Source organism: Protopterus annectens, chromosome 16.part0, assembly GCF_019279795.1.
Source record: "Protopterus annectens isolate FY-2018-M chromosome 16.part0, PAN1.0, whole genome shotgun sequence".
NCBI classification, from domain to species: Eukaryota; Metazoa; Chordata; order Ceratodontiformes; family Protopteridae; genus Protopterus; species Protopterus annectens.
In genome coordinates, this window is record NC_056750.1 from 346,552,728 (window position 1) to 346,567,808 (window position 15,081).

General features: G+C 37.6%; 1 protein-coding gene across 2 annotated transcripts in view; it reads right to left on the reverse strand.

The window, feature by feature from the left end:
* The window catches only part of TBC1D13 (TBC1 domain family member 13), a 1,245,864-nt gene that overhangs the window by 778,952 nt on the left and 451,831 nt on the right, over positions 1–15,081 (reverse strand). For both annotated transcript variants that reach the window (XM_044058416.1, XM_044058417.1), the window contains exon 8: positions 1,885–2,095. In XM_044058416.1, the coding sequence (XP_043914351.1) occupies positions 1,885–2,095 (211 nt within the window). The remainder of the gene's footprint in view (positions 1–1,884; positions 2,096–15,081) is intronic.

The following is a 15,081-nucleotide window of genomic DNA, read 5'->3' on the forward strand; positions in this document are numbered from 1 at the left end:
GTTATACCTGTTATGTCAATACCAGTTATATCCTGTTACAGAGAGATGCACAGTCAGCATACTGCCCATCTGCAAAACGATCTGTACTGACTGCACACTGCTTTGCCTTGATCTGCTTGTGGAAACTTTACTTCTAAGCACTGCTTAAATTTTTAATTATCTTTTATCATCAGTGGAGGAAAGGGGACACATACATGATGAAAGGGCTCAGGAAATGGATCAAGGTTACTTAAATTAAGCAAAGCAGATACACCACATACAGTGCAGAACAGAAAGGCAAGGAGGAAAGAAAGCAAAGGCATTTGTAGTAAAGCATACTCTGGATGTTGGAAAAGAACAATCAAGACCAAAAGCAGAGACTATGTAGCTGTTTAACTTTTAGCTATATTTTAATGCTATAAATGAAGCTATCATTAAAGAAAGTTCATTAACTTGAGCCTATACAGAGAAGTCCTATACTGGCAAATATTTGTTCTGGCTTCAATCATTTATCAAAACATTGTAATATCTGTTCCTGTTCTGTTTACTAGGCAAAATGCATTACACAGATAAAAGCTGTTGGTTTTGCAGAATAACAATGTTCAAGGTATTACACGGCATCAATGACTCTTGCAAAAATATCTTGTCATCAATTTAAGTATACCTATACAAACAGTCTAAGAAGGTGAGCTGCTTCATTATTTTTATTCAAACCTTATATGATGGCAAATAAAGAAGATGACCAAACTGGTGCAGTCTGAAGTTTATCAAGGAAAGAATATCATTTAGTATTTACAAGCTGTTCAATTTTTTTTGCACCTACGTGCATGCACACAGTATGCTAGCCAACAGCAGTAGCAAGAGTCTAGCACTAAAGTCACTATCTGCAATTATGACTTTTACATTAAAGTCAAACACCTACTGCGGTGGTGGTGCTGTGGTAGCGTTGTCGCCTCACAGTTAGACGTTGCCTGTTCGATTCTCAGTTAGAGCGTCTTCTGTGTGTTGACATGCGTGAATGGGCGTTCCTTCATTGAAGGTTGTGCGTTAGGCCCGGCAAGCCAGCACGTAAAAATCTACTGCCAGTCATTAGCAGTCCGGAGTTCCGCTGTGGCGACCCCTAACCGGGAAAAGCCGAAAGACACAAACAAAAAACATTAAAGTCAAACACCTGTGTGAATGCCAAGTGTTTATATTCTAATTTTGTACATGTGGCCAAAATGAATTTACACTGAGGATGGTCAGTGCAATCCATTCCTCTGAGATGCAGCAACACTGGTGTGAATAGTACAAAGGAGGTACAAGAAGTACTGCTCTCACTAGGCATGGGAATGTGAGGAATGGCTTTGTCCCATTCAAAAAGCTATGGTAACTTGTTTGCATGTCATTTTGTACATTTTTCTTTTTCATTTGAAATGTATTCAGTGACTGTGTATATCATAACTAACCTGCACTATTTTTACAGAGCAGTGCATGCATACTTCATGGAACGGTGGCCTAGGCCTACTTTATGGGAAGAGGAATACTAGTTAGACTACAGGACAACAGGTAACTCTTAATAGAAAGTCGTACAGGTTTATCAAGACAGTAAGCAAAAGGAGTTACATTGTCTCCTCACAAGGCTGACAAATTTTAGAAGTACATTAAAGCAATTAACTCAGTAATGCACTAGTGTCTGTGGTGTGATGCCAACCAAAATGTGACAGAAGAATCACCTACAACCCGTGGCCTAAAAATGCTAAAAAATGAACTAGAACAGTATTGTGGAGGATTTCAGCTCACCAGCACTAGATTGTGTAGGGTCAGAATAATGCATCATGTGTACAGAAGACAGCAGTAGAGAGTACACTTATAAAATCATATGCTTCTATTCTCTGAACTTTGTTTTAATTTATAAAGACTTACCTTTCCAAGCATCATTAGGATCTGTGGCAAACGTATAGTAAATGGGCCCCACCACCTCATTCATTCCCTGTACATAGGCAATACCAGGATTTAGCTTGGCAAAAATAAACAGGATGCGCTCTACTACTTCCCAGTGAGCTTCGCATCCATTCGGTAAAACCTCATACTCATTTGGAGAATTGCAGACTGTGGTCTTGAGAGGTGAACTAACCTAATGAGAGAAACAGAATTAAAACTTCCAATACAGTTAAGTTCGGTTAGTTCTGTTGTAGGAGTAAGTAATTCAACGCAATCATTCTGCTACAAAGTACACTTTTGTCTACTTACCATACATGTAGATGTTTTGAGTGTCTTCACAGCTGCAGTAATAACTATATGGATTATTCTTGCTGTGGTAGCCCTTGGGTGGCCTGAGTACCAAAGATATAATGCCCTACTTCTTGGCTGGTGAACATGCTACGCCTGATGTGAGAATGTGTGGGGATAAGGGTCCCCAGCCAATATCTTATTACAAGTCTTTTTTTCTCCCACTAAAAAGAGAGAGCCCCCCCCAAAGGTGAAGCCTAAGGCCCAGAATACATGACACCCAAAAGTTCTCAGTGTGCTGAGAAAGAGTCCCTAAAGACCTAATGGAGTAGAACTGTGAGGGGGACAGAAAAAGGGATAGGGAAGGGTGCTTACCCAACCTTAAAAATGACAGCGGGGAAGGAGGGAGGGACGATGCACTGCAACAGTGAACACGCACGAACATCTACATTTATGGTAAGAAAACATAACTGTACTATGTTCATCATGTTTTACTGTTGCAGTAACAACTATATGGGAAGATTTCCAAAGCTGAGAAAGGACAAGGCCAGAAGAGAAAAAAAATAAGCAGAAGATAAAATGCCCTGCAAGACTACAGAAGCAAATCCAGTCCCGGTTTTGGAGAAAGTAGGAAGATTGTAAAGAACAGCAAAAACAACAGTGACTGTCCCACAAAATATATTTGTAAAAACCTCTCACACCTTGGCAAAAGCCTTCAGAGAAGTATACGCACACAAGAAACATACACCAAAAAATACATTCCTTAATTACTAATTACATTAACAAACTAATAATCCTGTTAAATTACATTTATTGTTTAAACCCCAAGAAAATAAATAAGAAATATTAAAATGTTCTTCTGGATAAAGAAGCTATCATCCCCCAGACCTAATGGATTTTCTCTAATAGAGTTGCCCTAAGGGAATCAGTACAACCTCCATGAAATTCATTAAAATGCATAGCGACTGAACTTTCCACCTTCTTTAATTTAATCTCTCTAACACGTTCCTGCAGTCAAATCTTAATCATTCCTTTTCTTTCATCAATTTAAAATATATAAATAAACTGCAAGAACATTTAAGGGCATATACAACTCCCTCAGTTAAACAACTGAAAAATTCCACCGGTACAATCTTCTATTATTAATCTGATAAAAAATATATTTACTTACATTACATGCTCCACAAATAAAAGTACCTTTATTACTGTTATTCTGAGTTATAAGCCTACTTTTCATATCTGGACGCAAATAAAAACTATGTACTAAAATATCACCAATACCGTGGTCCCGTTAACATGAAACCTTAGGACTGTAATAAAATGTAATGTTATAAAAGTTTTTTTGTCTGTTAATAAAAACTTCCAATACAATTTAATCAAATCCACTAACTTAGTAATAAAGATATTATAATTAGTGACAAAACAGATATCTTGTTGACTATTTTGTCTACTAGTACGTGAAATTACCATTTCATCATGACTATATCACTTAGTAACATTATCTTGCAATCTGTGTATAACTTTGTAATAAAAATTCATAACAATTGACTCATCGTATTTTCTACAAATAAATATCCACAGCATCTTTTAAAAAATTCCATACGGTCACTATACAGATGATACAACCTTAAAAATTCACCATAACTAGGCAGGAAAGTAGATGTAGTAGATGACAAGTATGTCCATGGAAGTATTGTCCATTAGCAGGTAATTTTCTAAGGACAGTGGTCTTAATATGTCCATTATCAAGACCTATTAAATATAGATTCAAAATAACTAAACATTGTTATATTTTTTCTTCATCAAAAACAAAACTAAATCTACTGTCTAGCAAATGTGCAATAAACTGACCAGTCTCATTTAAACCCCCTTTAGATATAAAAATGAAATTATCAATATATCTAAAATAATATAATACATCAATCATAAAGGAACAACCATAAATATATATTCTAGCTCAAGCAGTCCCATAACCAAATTAGCACAGGCACAAATGAGCACCCATAGCAGTACCCTGAATTTGGTGAAACAATTTATTGTTAAAAGTAAAAAAATTATTAGTCAAACAAAAAATATACTGACTCTATTATATAATTGTGCATCTTCTAAAAAATAATTCAGGGCTTCCAAACCATAAACATGTTTGATAGTGGTATATAAACTCTTAATATCCAGAGTTATAAAACATATGACTTGATTCCAACTAGCAATTCTTATTTTATCTAAAATAAATCACCAGTATATATTTAATATACAGTGGCAACTGAGTAACATAAGGATAGAAATAGTCTTACAAAATAATTCTCAAGGTGTTTAAAAGTAATTAGTAGCAGATACAGTAGGTCTATCTGGTGGATCATTAATGTTTTTGTGTGCCTTTGGGAGACCATAGAAAGAAGTCATTTTGGTACCATTTAAATTAAACTTTTTATCCAAATCATCCTTATTAAAAAACACCAGGTCTTTATTAAACAAAACCCAAAAATGTCAATTAACTCATGATACTCTTAACATTAACTTTATTATTTATAGGTAGAACCATTGTGCAAATGTGAACAGTACATGCGTAAGTACTGTTCACAAATTAGTATCACTATATCATTTCTATTATACCTTATCAAAAGGTTTAATGACTAAGTTCTTATTAGTTCTTAATTCTTTAAGTGCTATCCTCTCATTTTTGGTCAAACTGTAATTAAAATTATTTGTATTTTTCATAAAATCACTAAAGGAATTTTCCACTGCAAAGTTTAACATATTACATTTTTAACATCCTCATTCTATACCGGAGGAATAAAATGACTGTCCACATGTATTTCAGAAGTGTCCACTAAACAATATGCATTAACTGGTTCCTCATCAGATATACATGAAAAAAGCTGTAAGCACAATCACTAACAGATCCATAATTAATATAACTGTCATTATCTAAATAAATATTATCACTATTAAACTGTGAAAAACAATGAACCAAATTTAACTCATATGCCAGTCTAAAAATTTCCATTTTCATAACTCACTGCTCAGTTTCAGCCTCCATAAGGTTTTGTTTCAAGAGAATGGAGAACAACTACATTATCCACCACTTAAGGGTGGACCTTCCACAGACCCTGGCAATTGCAGACCCATAAGTCTTACAAGCCTCATGCAAAGCCAAGAAAAATGTATCACGGAATTAATCAATCAGGACACAGGGAACCTCGAAACAGAGGATCTGCCTCAGTTTGGATTCGTCAAGGGCAAGTCATGCTTACTCTTCCTGGTGACTTCTTTTTGAAAAGGTCACCAAAGCAATGGATGAAGGCAAAACAGTACACTCTGCATACTTTGACTTGACCAAAGCTTTTGACACAATTCCCCACTCAGGTACAGTAGAAAAGCTAAATAAACTGGGAATAATCCCCTATGTCACCCACTGGATTGCCAAATGGCTCATAGATAGGACACAGACTATCAAAACAGGGGAAGTTACCTGAACAATGAGGCCAGTCACTAGTGGAGTCCCCCGGGGTTCTGTGCTGGGACCCCTTCTGCTTGGCATCTACTTTTCCGAAGTAAAAGTCAATACCAAAGGGCTCTGTCTGACTAAGTTTGCAGATAACTGCAAGCTAGGAGCAGTCAATGAATCCCCAAATGACCTACCTAGTCATCCTGAAAGAAGGTTTGTCTCAAATAAATAATTGGTGTCAAAATCATGGAATGACGCTAAATGCCAAAAAATGCATTACTGTATTCTTTGGAAAATCATCTACCCCAGGGAACTACCACATTGACAATACGTCCCTAAGGGGTGACCTAGTTATTTGGGATTTGGTCACCTATGAGGACAGTGCCTAACCTTTGGCCAACATGTGTATACTCTTGTAAGAAAAATACTTCTATACTGCACAGCTTATAAACAAGGAGATTGTGTCTGGATCTACAGATATCATTGTTCCCCTTTACTTATTCCCTCATTAGGCCACTAATTGAATATAATCCCCCCTTTGACATGTATCTGCCCAGACACATGCAACAAATGGAACGCCCACAAAGATACCTTACTAAAAGGATGCAAGGCCTGAAGAGCAAGTCCTACATGGACCGACTCAAAACCCTGTCACTATACTCAGCTATGAGGTGACCTGTGTCTGCCATACACAGCATCCTCGTACTCATTACTGATGGATTTACTGCCCATCAGCAAGTCAAATGACACCAGAAATACTTGGCCTGGGGATCTAAACCTCTTATGCAGTGGTGTACATGCATATGGTCGATCAGTGAATGGGTGACTGGGTATGGCCGAAAGGAGTGCGGCAACATCACAAAACTGCGATTGCAAGTGTTGCAAATCACAAAATCCCGTCCACTTTTTGACCCATGTTAGCACTTGTTTTAGGGTGTAGAGCAGTCGGAAATGTTGAATTCTGAGTTTTTACAACATTCCGACCATTCGGCAGTACGGGATTCGTGGAGAAAAGTTGTTCAAATGTATGGTCGAGCAACGTGCGCTCAACCATATGAACGTAAACCTCTGCAGCATCAACAGAATGGTTTGGAGGGACAGGTGTATTTTACAGAAGATAACACTGCCATGGAATACACTTCCCATCTATATAAAACAAAGTTCATCCCTGTCCATTTTCAAGAACAACTTAGATCTATGGATGGGAAACACAAGCTTTAATCCAGAACTGCCACCTGTACTACTAATGGACAGATGCAGCTCCTAAATACTTTATCCCATGCACTGGTCCCGTCAAATTATCTATGGTATGATCCCATTTATTCTCATTATAGTAATATATAATTATTGACCATGCTATCAGTAGGGCCAATCTAAAACCGAATGGGAAAATGGAAATTGGCGCAGCTTAAAATGACCTGCAAGGGCAGCTAGCACCTATGAACATATAGGATTTGCAGTAAAATGGTGGGTACAAATTTTAAACTAGATTTAAGAACTGCTGTATGACAATCTGACACGGTGAAACCAGATATGGTAATAATTATAAAGTTATTTTTAAAGTTATTAGTCTCTTTTAAGCAGTTCAAAGAAGACAAAAATTCAGTATCATCAATAGCTTCACCAAACTTTACCTTAATACTGTCTTTGCCTTTTCGATTGTTCCTGTGATTTGCTCAACCTATGGAAATTGTTCCCATTTCAAACATATTTCTTGTTGTTCTGTAATCCCTCTCGTCTAAAATCATAACGAAAATGGTGATTCATCTCATCTGGTTGCTTTGCCTTAGGTAAACGTAGAAAATTATTACCCTCACTATCCCACACAGTTGAATACCCTGCACCATCTGAAGAACTGGCCATAGCCACATATGATTTGTAAGCTACGTTATGGCATTGCTCTTTACTTATTGAACCTGATTTGGTAGAATTAACGTTTCCATACAAACGCTTTCTTCCTACTGTAGTCCCTCATATTTATTTATTTACTCCAGTTTGATGACCGGAGAGGTCCACTGGGCTCGGGGAGCTCATTTTCAGTGGAGGCCCGGGGACAAAAGCTCCACATATACAAAGTTTAATTACATGTGTACTTACAAAGACACTTTGGAATACAAACAACAGCATTCAGAAAGAGAACAGACAATTAAATTTACAATTTCATTTAGGCGAGATCTCAAGATTAAGATATCAAGCTGCAATTTATTCTTCTTCCTATTAGTCAGCTTCAACTCCAATGACTTTAATTTATCATTAATATCACTGAAAATACTGTCCATTTTTCTTGAATTCACACAATTATACAATGTTGTGTAGGACTGTTTAATGTAGTCTGTAATTCTCTTATATTTAAGTACGTCTCTCTCGATTAAAATATTAACCCATTCTGTAGCACAAGGATGGACTGCTGTGATCCAATGGGCCTTGAACCTCTTATCCTTTTCATTAGTTAAATCAAAAGGTGTGGTGGGGCTGTTAAACACTCTTAAACCCCTTGGTGTTATTTCCAATTACAAATACTTTTTAAGACTCATAAAATTAAAATGGATATTAGTCTCTTCAACGAGGAGTTTTTCTAATTTATCTCGTAACACATAAATATCCAATGGTAGTCCTGCACTGTCACGACCCACAAATGAAGTAAAAGGATCAGCTATTCTTAAAGCTCTTTGTACATTAAAAATGGCAGAGAAATCCGCAGTTTGTTTATTATTTCTAATATCACGCTCTAGGATTGTTATCCAAATTATATGTCACATACATATCAATGGTTTACTGAGTATCATCGGTAACATCCCCTTTAAAAATTCTGGGGATGCTGTGAGAAGGGCTAGTTGCCATAAACTACAATAAACCAATATACCACAAAGGCAAGAAAGAAAAACTGCCAAATGCAACAGAAACTGGTCATCAAAATATATTCCTCTGGAAAAAGTTGAAGCACCTTGGCAAAACCCTTCGGGAGTATACAAAGGAGTGTTTGTTGTTTTTACACCCTCTAAAACTTTGTTGGTGGTACTCTTCTAAGAAATACACTAGTAGCAGCAGTAGTCTTGGTAAAATGAAATTGGTTATATTGTGGAATTTACTTTTCATGATGTTAGGAATAAAAGGTAATACAGCTGGAAATCCATTTTGAAATGTTTGTTTGCTGATAGGATTTCCCGGATTTGTTCCTGTACAGAAAAAAAAAATCAGACCTGTCTGTGAACATCAAGGGAATGCAGGATGAACCCCCCCCCCCCCATTCTGAGAAGGATGGAAAAAGGCAGGAAGACAAATGGACTGATTCAAAGAAAATTTTGAAACCGCTTTGGGCATAAAAGAGGGATAAGTCCTGAGAGTAACTCTAGCCTTGAGAAAAATAAGGAAGGGTTTAATGCACACGAGGGCCTACAGCTCTCAAACTCTTCTAGCAGAGGTAATAGCCACTAGAAAGGCAATTTTCCAAAAAAAAAAAATCAAATGATACCGATGGTGGTAGAGTAAGCTTTTCCAGCACAAAACTGAAATCCCAAGGAGAAGAGGGGCTCCTCTGGGAAGTCTCAAGTGGATAAAATCCTTAAGGAACTGCTCAATAAGGTGTTGAGAGAAAAGAGGAGGTTGCACAGGAAGGCAGTTAGAGATGACTGAAGAGTGTACTTTAATGGATGAGTAAGAAAAAAAAGATTTGAATAAGTCGGTAAGGTAAGTAAGAATGTGGGTGATCTTTGCTGACCTTGGGGAGATATTCTGTTGCTGACATTAGACTTAAAACCTTTTCCATTTTGAAATATATAACTTCACAGTACTTGGTTTTCTGGCTTCTTTTAAAAAAAATCTAGGATGTCCTTATCCAAAGAGAGGCCTTGGGAATCAGTAAGTGAATTAACCAAGCTGTCAACCTTAAGGAGCTGAGACTGGGGTATATGATGGCACCCCTGTTTTGAGTGGGCAAAACCACCCATTGAGGAAGCACCTATGGTTTTTAACTGCTCAGACTGTCCAAAAAAGGGAAACAATGTTGCCTTGGCCAAAAAGGTGCTATCATTATCACTCTTGGGCCTTTCTCCCTCATTTTCAGCAATATCAGGAGGATGAGTGAATGAGGAGGGAATGCATAAAGAAACAGACCTGTCTATGGAGAGAAGACACTGGAAGTAGTTTGTCATGAATGTGGCCTTTTACTCCAAGAGGAAAGCCCTTTAAAGGTCTGTATCCAAAAGGTCCCTAAAAAGACAAGTTTCAGGATGGAGATAGAGGTTGAATCTCGTATCTCTTTAGCTTTAAAGTGTAACCTAGGGTGGAGAAAATGAATGCAATTAGGTGTAGAGCAGAAAGAAATTCCTACAAAGAATCTCCTCAGATCAGACAGGTATCTAGTTAGGGATAGATCTGAATGTCATTTGTTCTGCAGTATGCTATTACTGATGCCAGACACTTCGTGAATACCCTGGGCACAGTAGATAAGCCAAAGGGCAGAGAAGAAGATTGATATTGATTTCCACCTGCTTTGAAATGTAGATGCTTTCTGTGGGACTTTGCACTGGGAATATGAAGGTAAGCATCTTTTAGATCAAAGGTAAATATGCAGGCCAAGGAGAAAGCATAAACATGAGCTTTTGTTATGCAAGCATTTTGAACTTGGGTACCAGAAAAAAATCTGTTGAATCTTGATAGGTTTAGTATAGGTCTCCAAGTTCTCACATTTCATGGAACAAGGAAAACTCTTGAATAATACTCCTTTCTGGGAGGTCCCTTTTCTATGGAGTCTTGCTGTAAATCTAGACTCACTTGGGTCAGAGCTTATTTTACTTGATTTGGAGCGACAGAAAGAATGACTACAGGCTTTGAGAGAAAAACAAAAGACAGTCTTGTAACCTTCTTTGAAGATGCTTAGCACCCATTTGTCTTGGGTTATCCTGGTCCAGTCATTGTAAAAGATCTATAGCCTTCCTCCTAGTTTTGAAGGAAGAGGGCAACTTGGGGGAAAGAGAGTGGGAGATGGTTGCAGTGGGACTTGAGAGAGAGGAATGGCTGAGTCATGGATGCTCCCTACTGGGTCTCTGGGGTCAGGGTCCACCAGGCCATCTTTTATGCTGTCTCAGAGTTCTATCTCTTCTGACCCTTTTCCCTCTTTGTCTGTGTTGACAGGAAGGAAATGACCATGACTTAATGGGTTGGTTTCTACTAAACCTAGGTGGCTGAATCTGCAGAAAATCACTGACAGTCTGCATAGATTTAGCCTTCTCCTTCAGTTTTCTGAAGACAGCTTTGGCCTTGGGCTCAAATAACAAGCTCTTGTCTAAAGCAGCATCTAGAATCTCAACTTAAAATGATCTGGACAGCACTGTTCCCTTGCAGCCACCCTGCTTGATGCTTTTAAAGTATCAAAGCCACAATGCAAAGAATGCTTTTCAACCGGAGAGACAAAGTTGCAGATACCCAGCAATGCTTTGGAGACCGCTCTGTCTTCTACCCCCTCCAATTTTTCTTTCATATGCTTCATCACAGTTTCCTGGTACTTAACCATATGAAACTGGCAACTGACAGCTCTCAAAGCCAGGGTGGCAGAACTATAGACTTTTTAGCCAATCGATAAAGGGTATCATTTGTTAAGGGGTTCCTAGAAGTGCTACATTTAATTCCCTTAGGACCCCAAGTCATCACTTCAGGATCAACAGTAGTATTCCTAAAAAGGGGTTTGAAGGAACCGAGGATCCTATAATGATCTGGCTTCTTAGGAGAAGGTAGTTGGGAGTCGGACAGCTGGAATAAGTCCAAAATAACATTATCCACTACTTCTAGAACTAGCGGAATGGCCAAAGATTTATATTCAAGGTGCTTCAAAAATTCTCTAACTCTCTTTTTAGACTGAGGGCAATTCTGAGCTTCCCAGTGGAAATACTCCCTCACTTTATGCCTCCAGTGGCAAGGCTGAGGCTAGAATGCCCTCTGAATCAAAATCAGCATATGACCTGTAGATAACTGGTCTACACTACATAAGCTAACTTATCCTCATCTGAAACACAAGAATCTGTGGATTCCTGGTGGGGATCCCTCTTTCTTTTGCCAGACATAGATTCTATAGGGGCAGAATGTCTAGTAGGCCTATGCTGTCTGTAAGGTACAATTTAAAGCAAACTCTTGGCCAGTTTTAGTAGGTTCTGCTGGTAGACCTGTGAGGATTGTGAGCCTGAAGGTCTAGGCTAAGGAATGCCAAGAAGAATCCTTTTTGTCTTGTCCTTAGGCTTGGTTCTGGGTGCGTTGCTGGAAGTACTCAGACCAGGCTACAGGCAGGTGCGACCTGGACATGGTCAGCTGATGACCTCTTGGAAATATTCGAGATTCCAGCTTCCTTATCTAAAAACCTAGCATGAGAATTGAGAGATGGGCCTGCACAGCAATGTCAGACTCAAACAACAAGCTTGTCCTTCGGCTTGTGTGTCTGTGGAGTGGCCAGGAGGCATGTCCTACTCTAAAGGGTACTCAACAGAGGTCTCAGATACCTCCTCAGTCATCAGAAAAGAGTGCAAAAGCAACTCCTGTCCTTTCACAATTACAAGCCTGGGTGGACTGGCCAATGGTGAAGCTGTATCATCTGCCAGCCTCATAAGATTCAGATGCTTTTCCCTGCACTTTTGAAAGGGGTCGAAAAGAAATGGCAGATGCTATAGAGCATGAAGATCCCTGATGCCCTTTTTACCTTTCTAAGTACTGTACAATGGATTCAGCCCTACAAAGGATAGTGCACTCATTAAAGTGAACACAATGGGGATAATTAGGAACATTGTCCCCTAGGCCTAAGCAGAAAAGACAAAAACAATCTTAAGTCTTTATGTGGAATCTGTTTTTCACAATCAAGACAAGTATTTGTCCTAGAACTCAGCTAACAGACCAGATGACAATGAAGAAAAAAGAAAGTTCCCCCGATGGGGCACTTAGCTTTATAATGCACTGCGGTCTTCGGACCAAATGACAGATGCTTCTGGCTCTGATGGCAAGAAAGAGCTGTAAGATGGCTTTGGCAGATGACCCTTATATGCAGACATCCTGATGTCAGGTATACAGCATTTACTAGCCCAAGACAAGGGAGTTAAATCTTTGGTATTTGGGCCAGTCAAGGGCTACCATTGTAAGAATAACCCATACAGTTATTACTTCACCCATGAGACATAATGAATATCTACTAATGATAGCAAGGCACTACAGGCTACTAGATGAATAGGTACCCACAAGTCTGAAAATAATGCTAAAGTTCCTAAAAAAACACTTACCAACCTTCAGTCCTCCCTGAGATAAAGAAAGCAATTGGCAAGAGGAAAAAATGTACTTAAAAGGGCTACTTATTAAGAAAGCTTGCACTATTTACTCTACTGCCAACATACAAACCATGCAGTGCACAGCACATATTAAACTAATTATATACCACCTTCCTGCGAGCTGAAAGTCTATTGTTTCAGAAAATTTTGCATTTCACCTGACTAATGAAATACAACCATGTTTTCTAACCACTGCACCAGAACTGAATTAGCACAAGAAAGCTTGTATTTAATTTATTTTATTTCATATATTTTATTAAGCAGGTTGCCTCTAAAGGGTTGAAGTCCTTTTATAGTACATGCATAGGAGTGCTTGCTTGATTAACTGATCCACTCAGGGCTACATGGAAGGCAAATATGGACAGAGGGAATCAAACCCAAGACTACTGAGTGACGCTTGTTAGTTAGGTGCTCATAACTTTAAAAGCCAATATGCTAAACTGCCACAATAAATTTCTATACCACAGGATGTAGATTAGTAGCCCATAACTTTAATCTTATGCACTAAGTGCCAACTTCTTAAATTACTTCAATACTCTTTTTCATCTGCCAGTAAAGTAAAATATCTGAACTCTTAAGCTGTCTGACAGTCCAAAATCATGACTTTGAGAGAAGAAAAATGTAAAGTAGAAGTGAAATGTTTTTACTGTCTAGGAATCTGATACGATATTACTACAGCAACAAGTGGAAATTAGCAATAAATTTAACATTTCTCAAAACTCAAGACTAGAAAAATTAGTCAAAGATACTACCAAAGACTTGTGCCAGTATTTGCTAGGGCCATATTGTTTCAAACATATGTGATTTATAACAATAAATTAACATGCTCACTTTACTGCCAAAAGCTTGATCCTAAACCATAGACATTTAATTTGGATACTGCTGAGTATACCCAATTTTACATCGGGTTAATCCTACAAATTTCAAACTGCCAAGGTACTATTAAGAAAACAAACACAATAACACAATGTTTGATGGAAATGAAATTTCGGCCACTGAGGTCACTACCTGTATAACAGTGAAACTAATAAATTTCCACTGTGACCAAGTGGGAAGTAGCTTTAGTATATAACTTATTGTAAAGATGTTATTTAATGCTATCTGCTAAGATGCTCTACTAAAAATCACTCCCTCAAAGACTGTCTCAGGAGATCTGTCTAAATGTTGTCTACTGCAGCCCTCAGATATCAGTCAGAATGAAAGGTATCTGCTGAAAATTTGAAATAAAAAAAACTGAAGTGCTTTACTGCAGTAGCAACAGAAAAAATAATTTTCACTGTTGCCAGCCCATGTAGCAGATTGCATGACCTTATGAGGGATGCCTGCAACCCAGTTTCAGGAATGATCTGCAGTAATAAAAAAACAGCGTGTAGAAGGATGCTAAGCTAACAGTAACCCTCACTTCTTGTGAAGGCAACAGAATGTTGGTGTAAAATATGGGGGGGGGGTGGCTAGGATAATCACAGCAGCATTTGAAATTGGTATGAAGAGATTCTGTTGAAGTGGAGATTTGATTAATCAAAACCCATTTATTTAAATGTGTTTAACTGAACGCTGTAGACTGTAGCTGTGTGTCTTCTGAGACTTTAGAACTTTGGTGCAATTACATTTTCCCCTTATTCCCAAGATTAAGTGATCTTAGACATATAGATATGTACAAATTCCATCTGTCTATTTTATTTACGGAAACACAATTATACATACATATGTTATATACATACATAAATATATACAGATATATATATATATATATATTATAGATATATAAATGAGCACACACATGTATGTGTGTGTGTGTGTGTGTGTGTGTGTGCGTGTGTGTGTATATATATATATATATATATATATATATATTATAGATAGATATATACATAAGCACACACATGTATGTGTGTGTGTGTGTGTGTGTGTGTGTGTATATATATAGATATATATAGATATATATATATATTATATATATATAGATATAGATATATATTTATAGATATACATATATATATAAATATATATATATATATATATATATATATAAAATATATATGTGTCTACTTTTATTAGTCAGAGTTACATTACTTCGACTAACAAAACTACGACTTGACTTCTGCGAAAGTGCACTTCAGCAAAAGTGTACTTTTGTGAAAG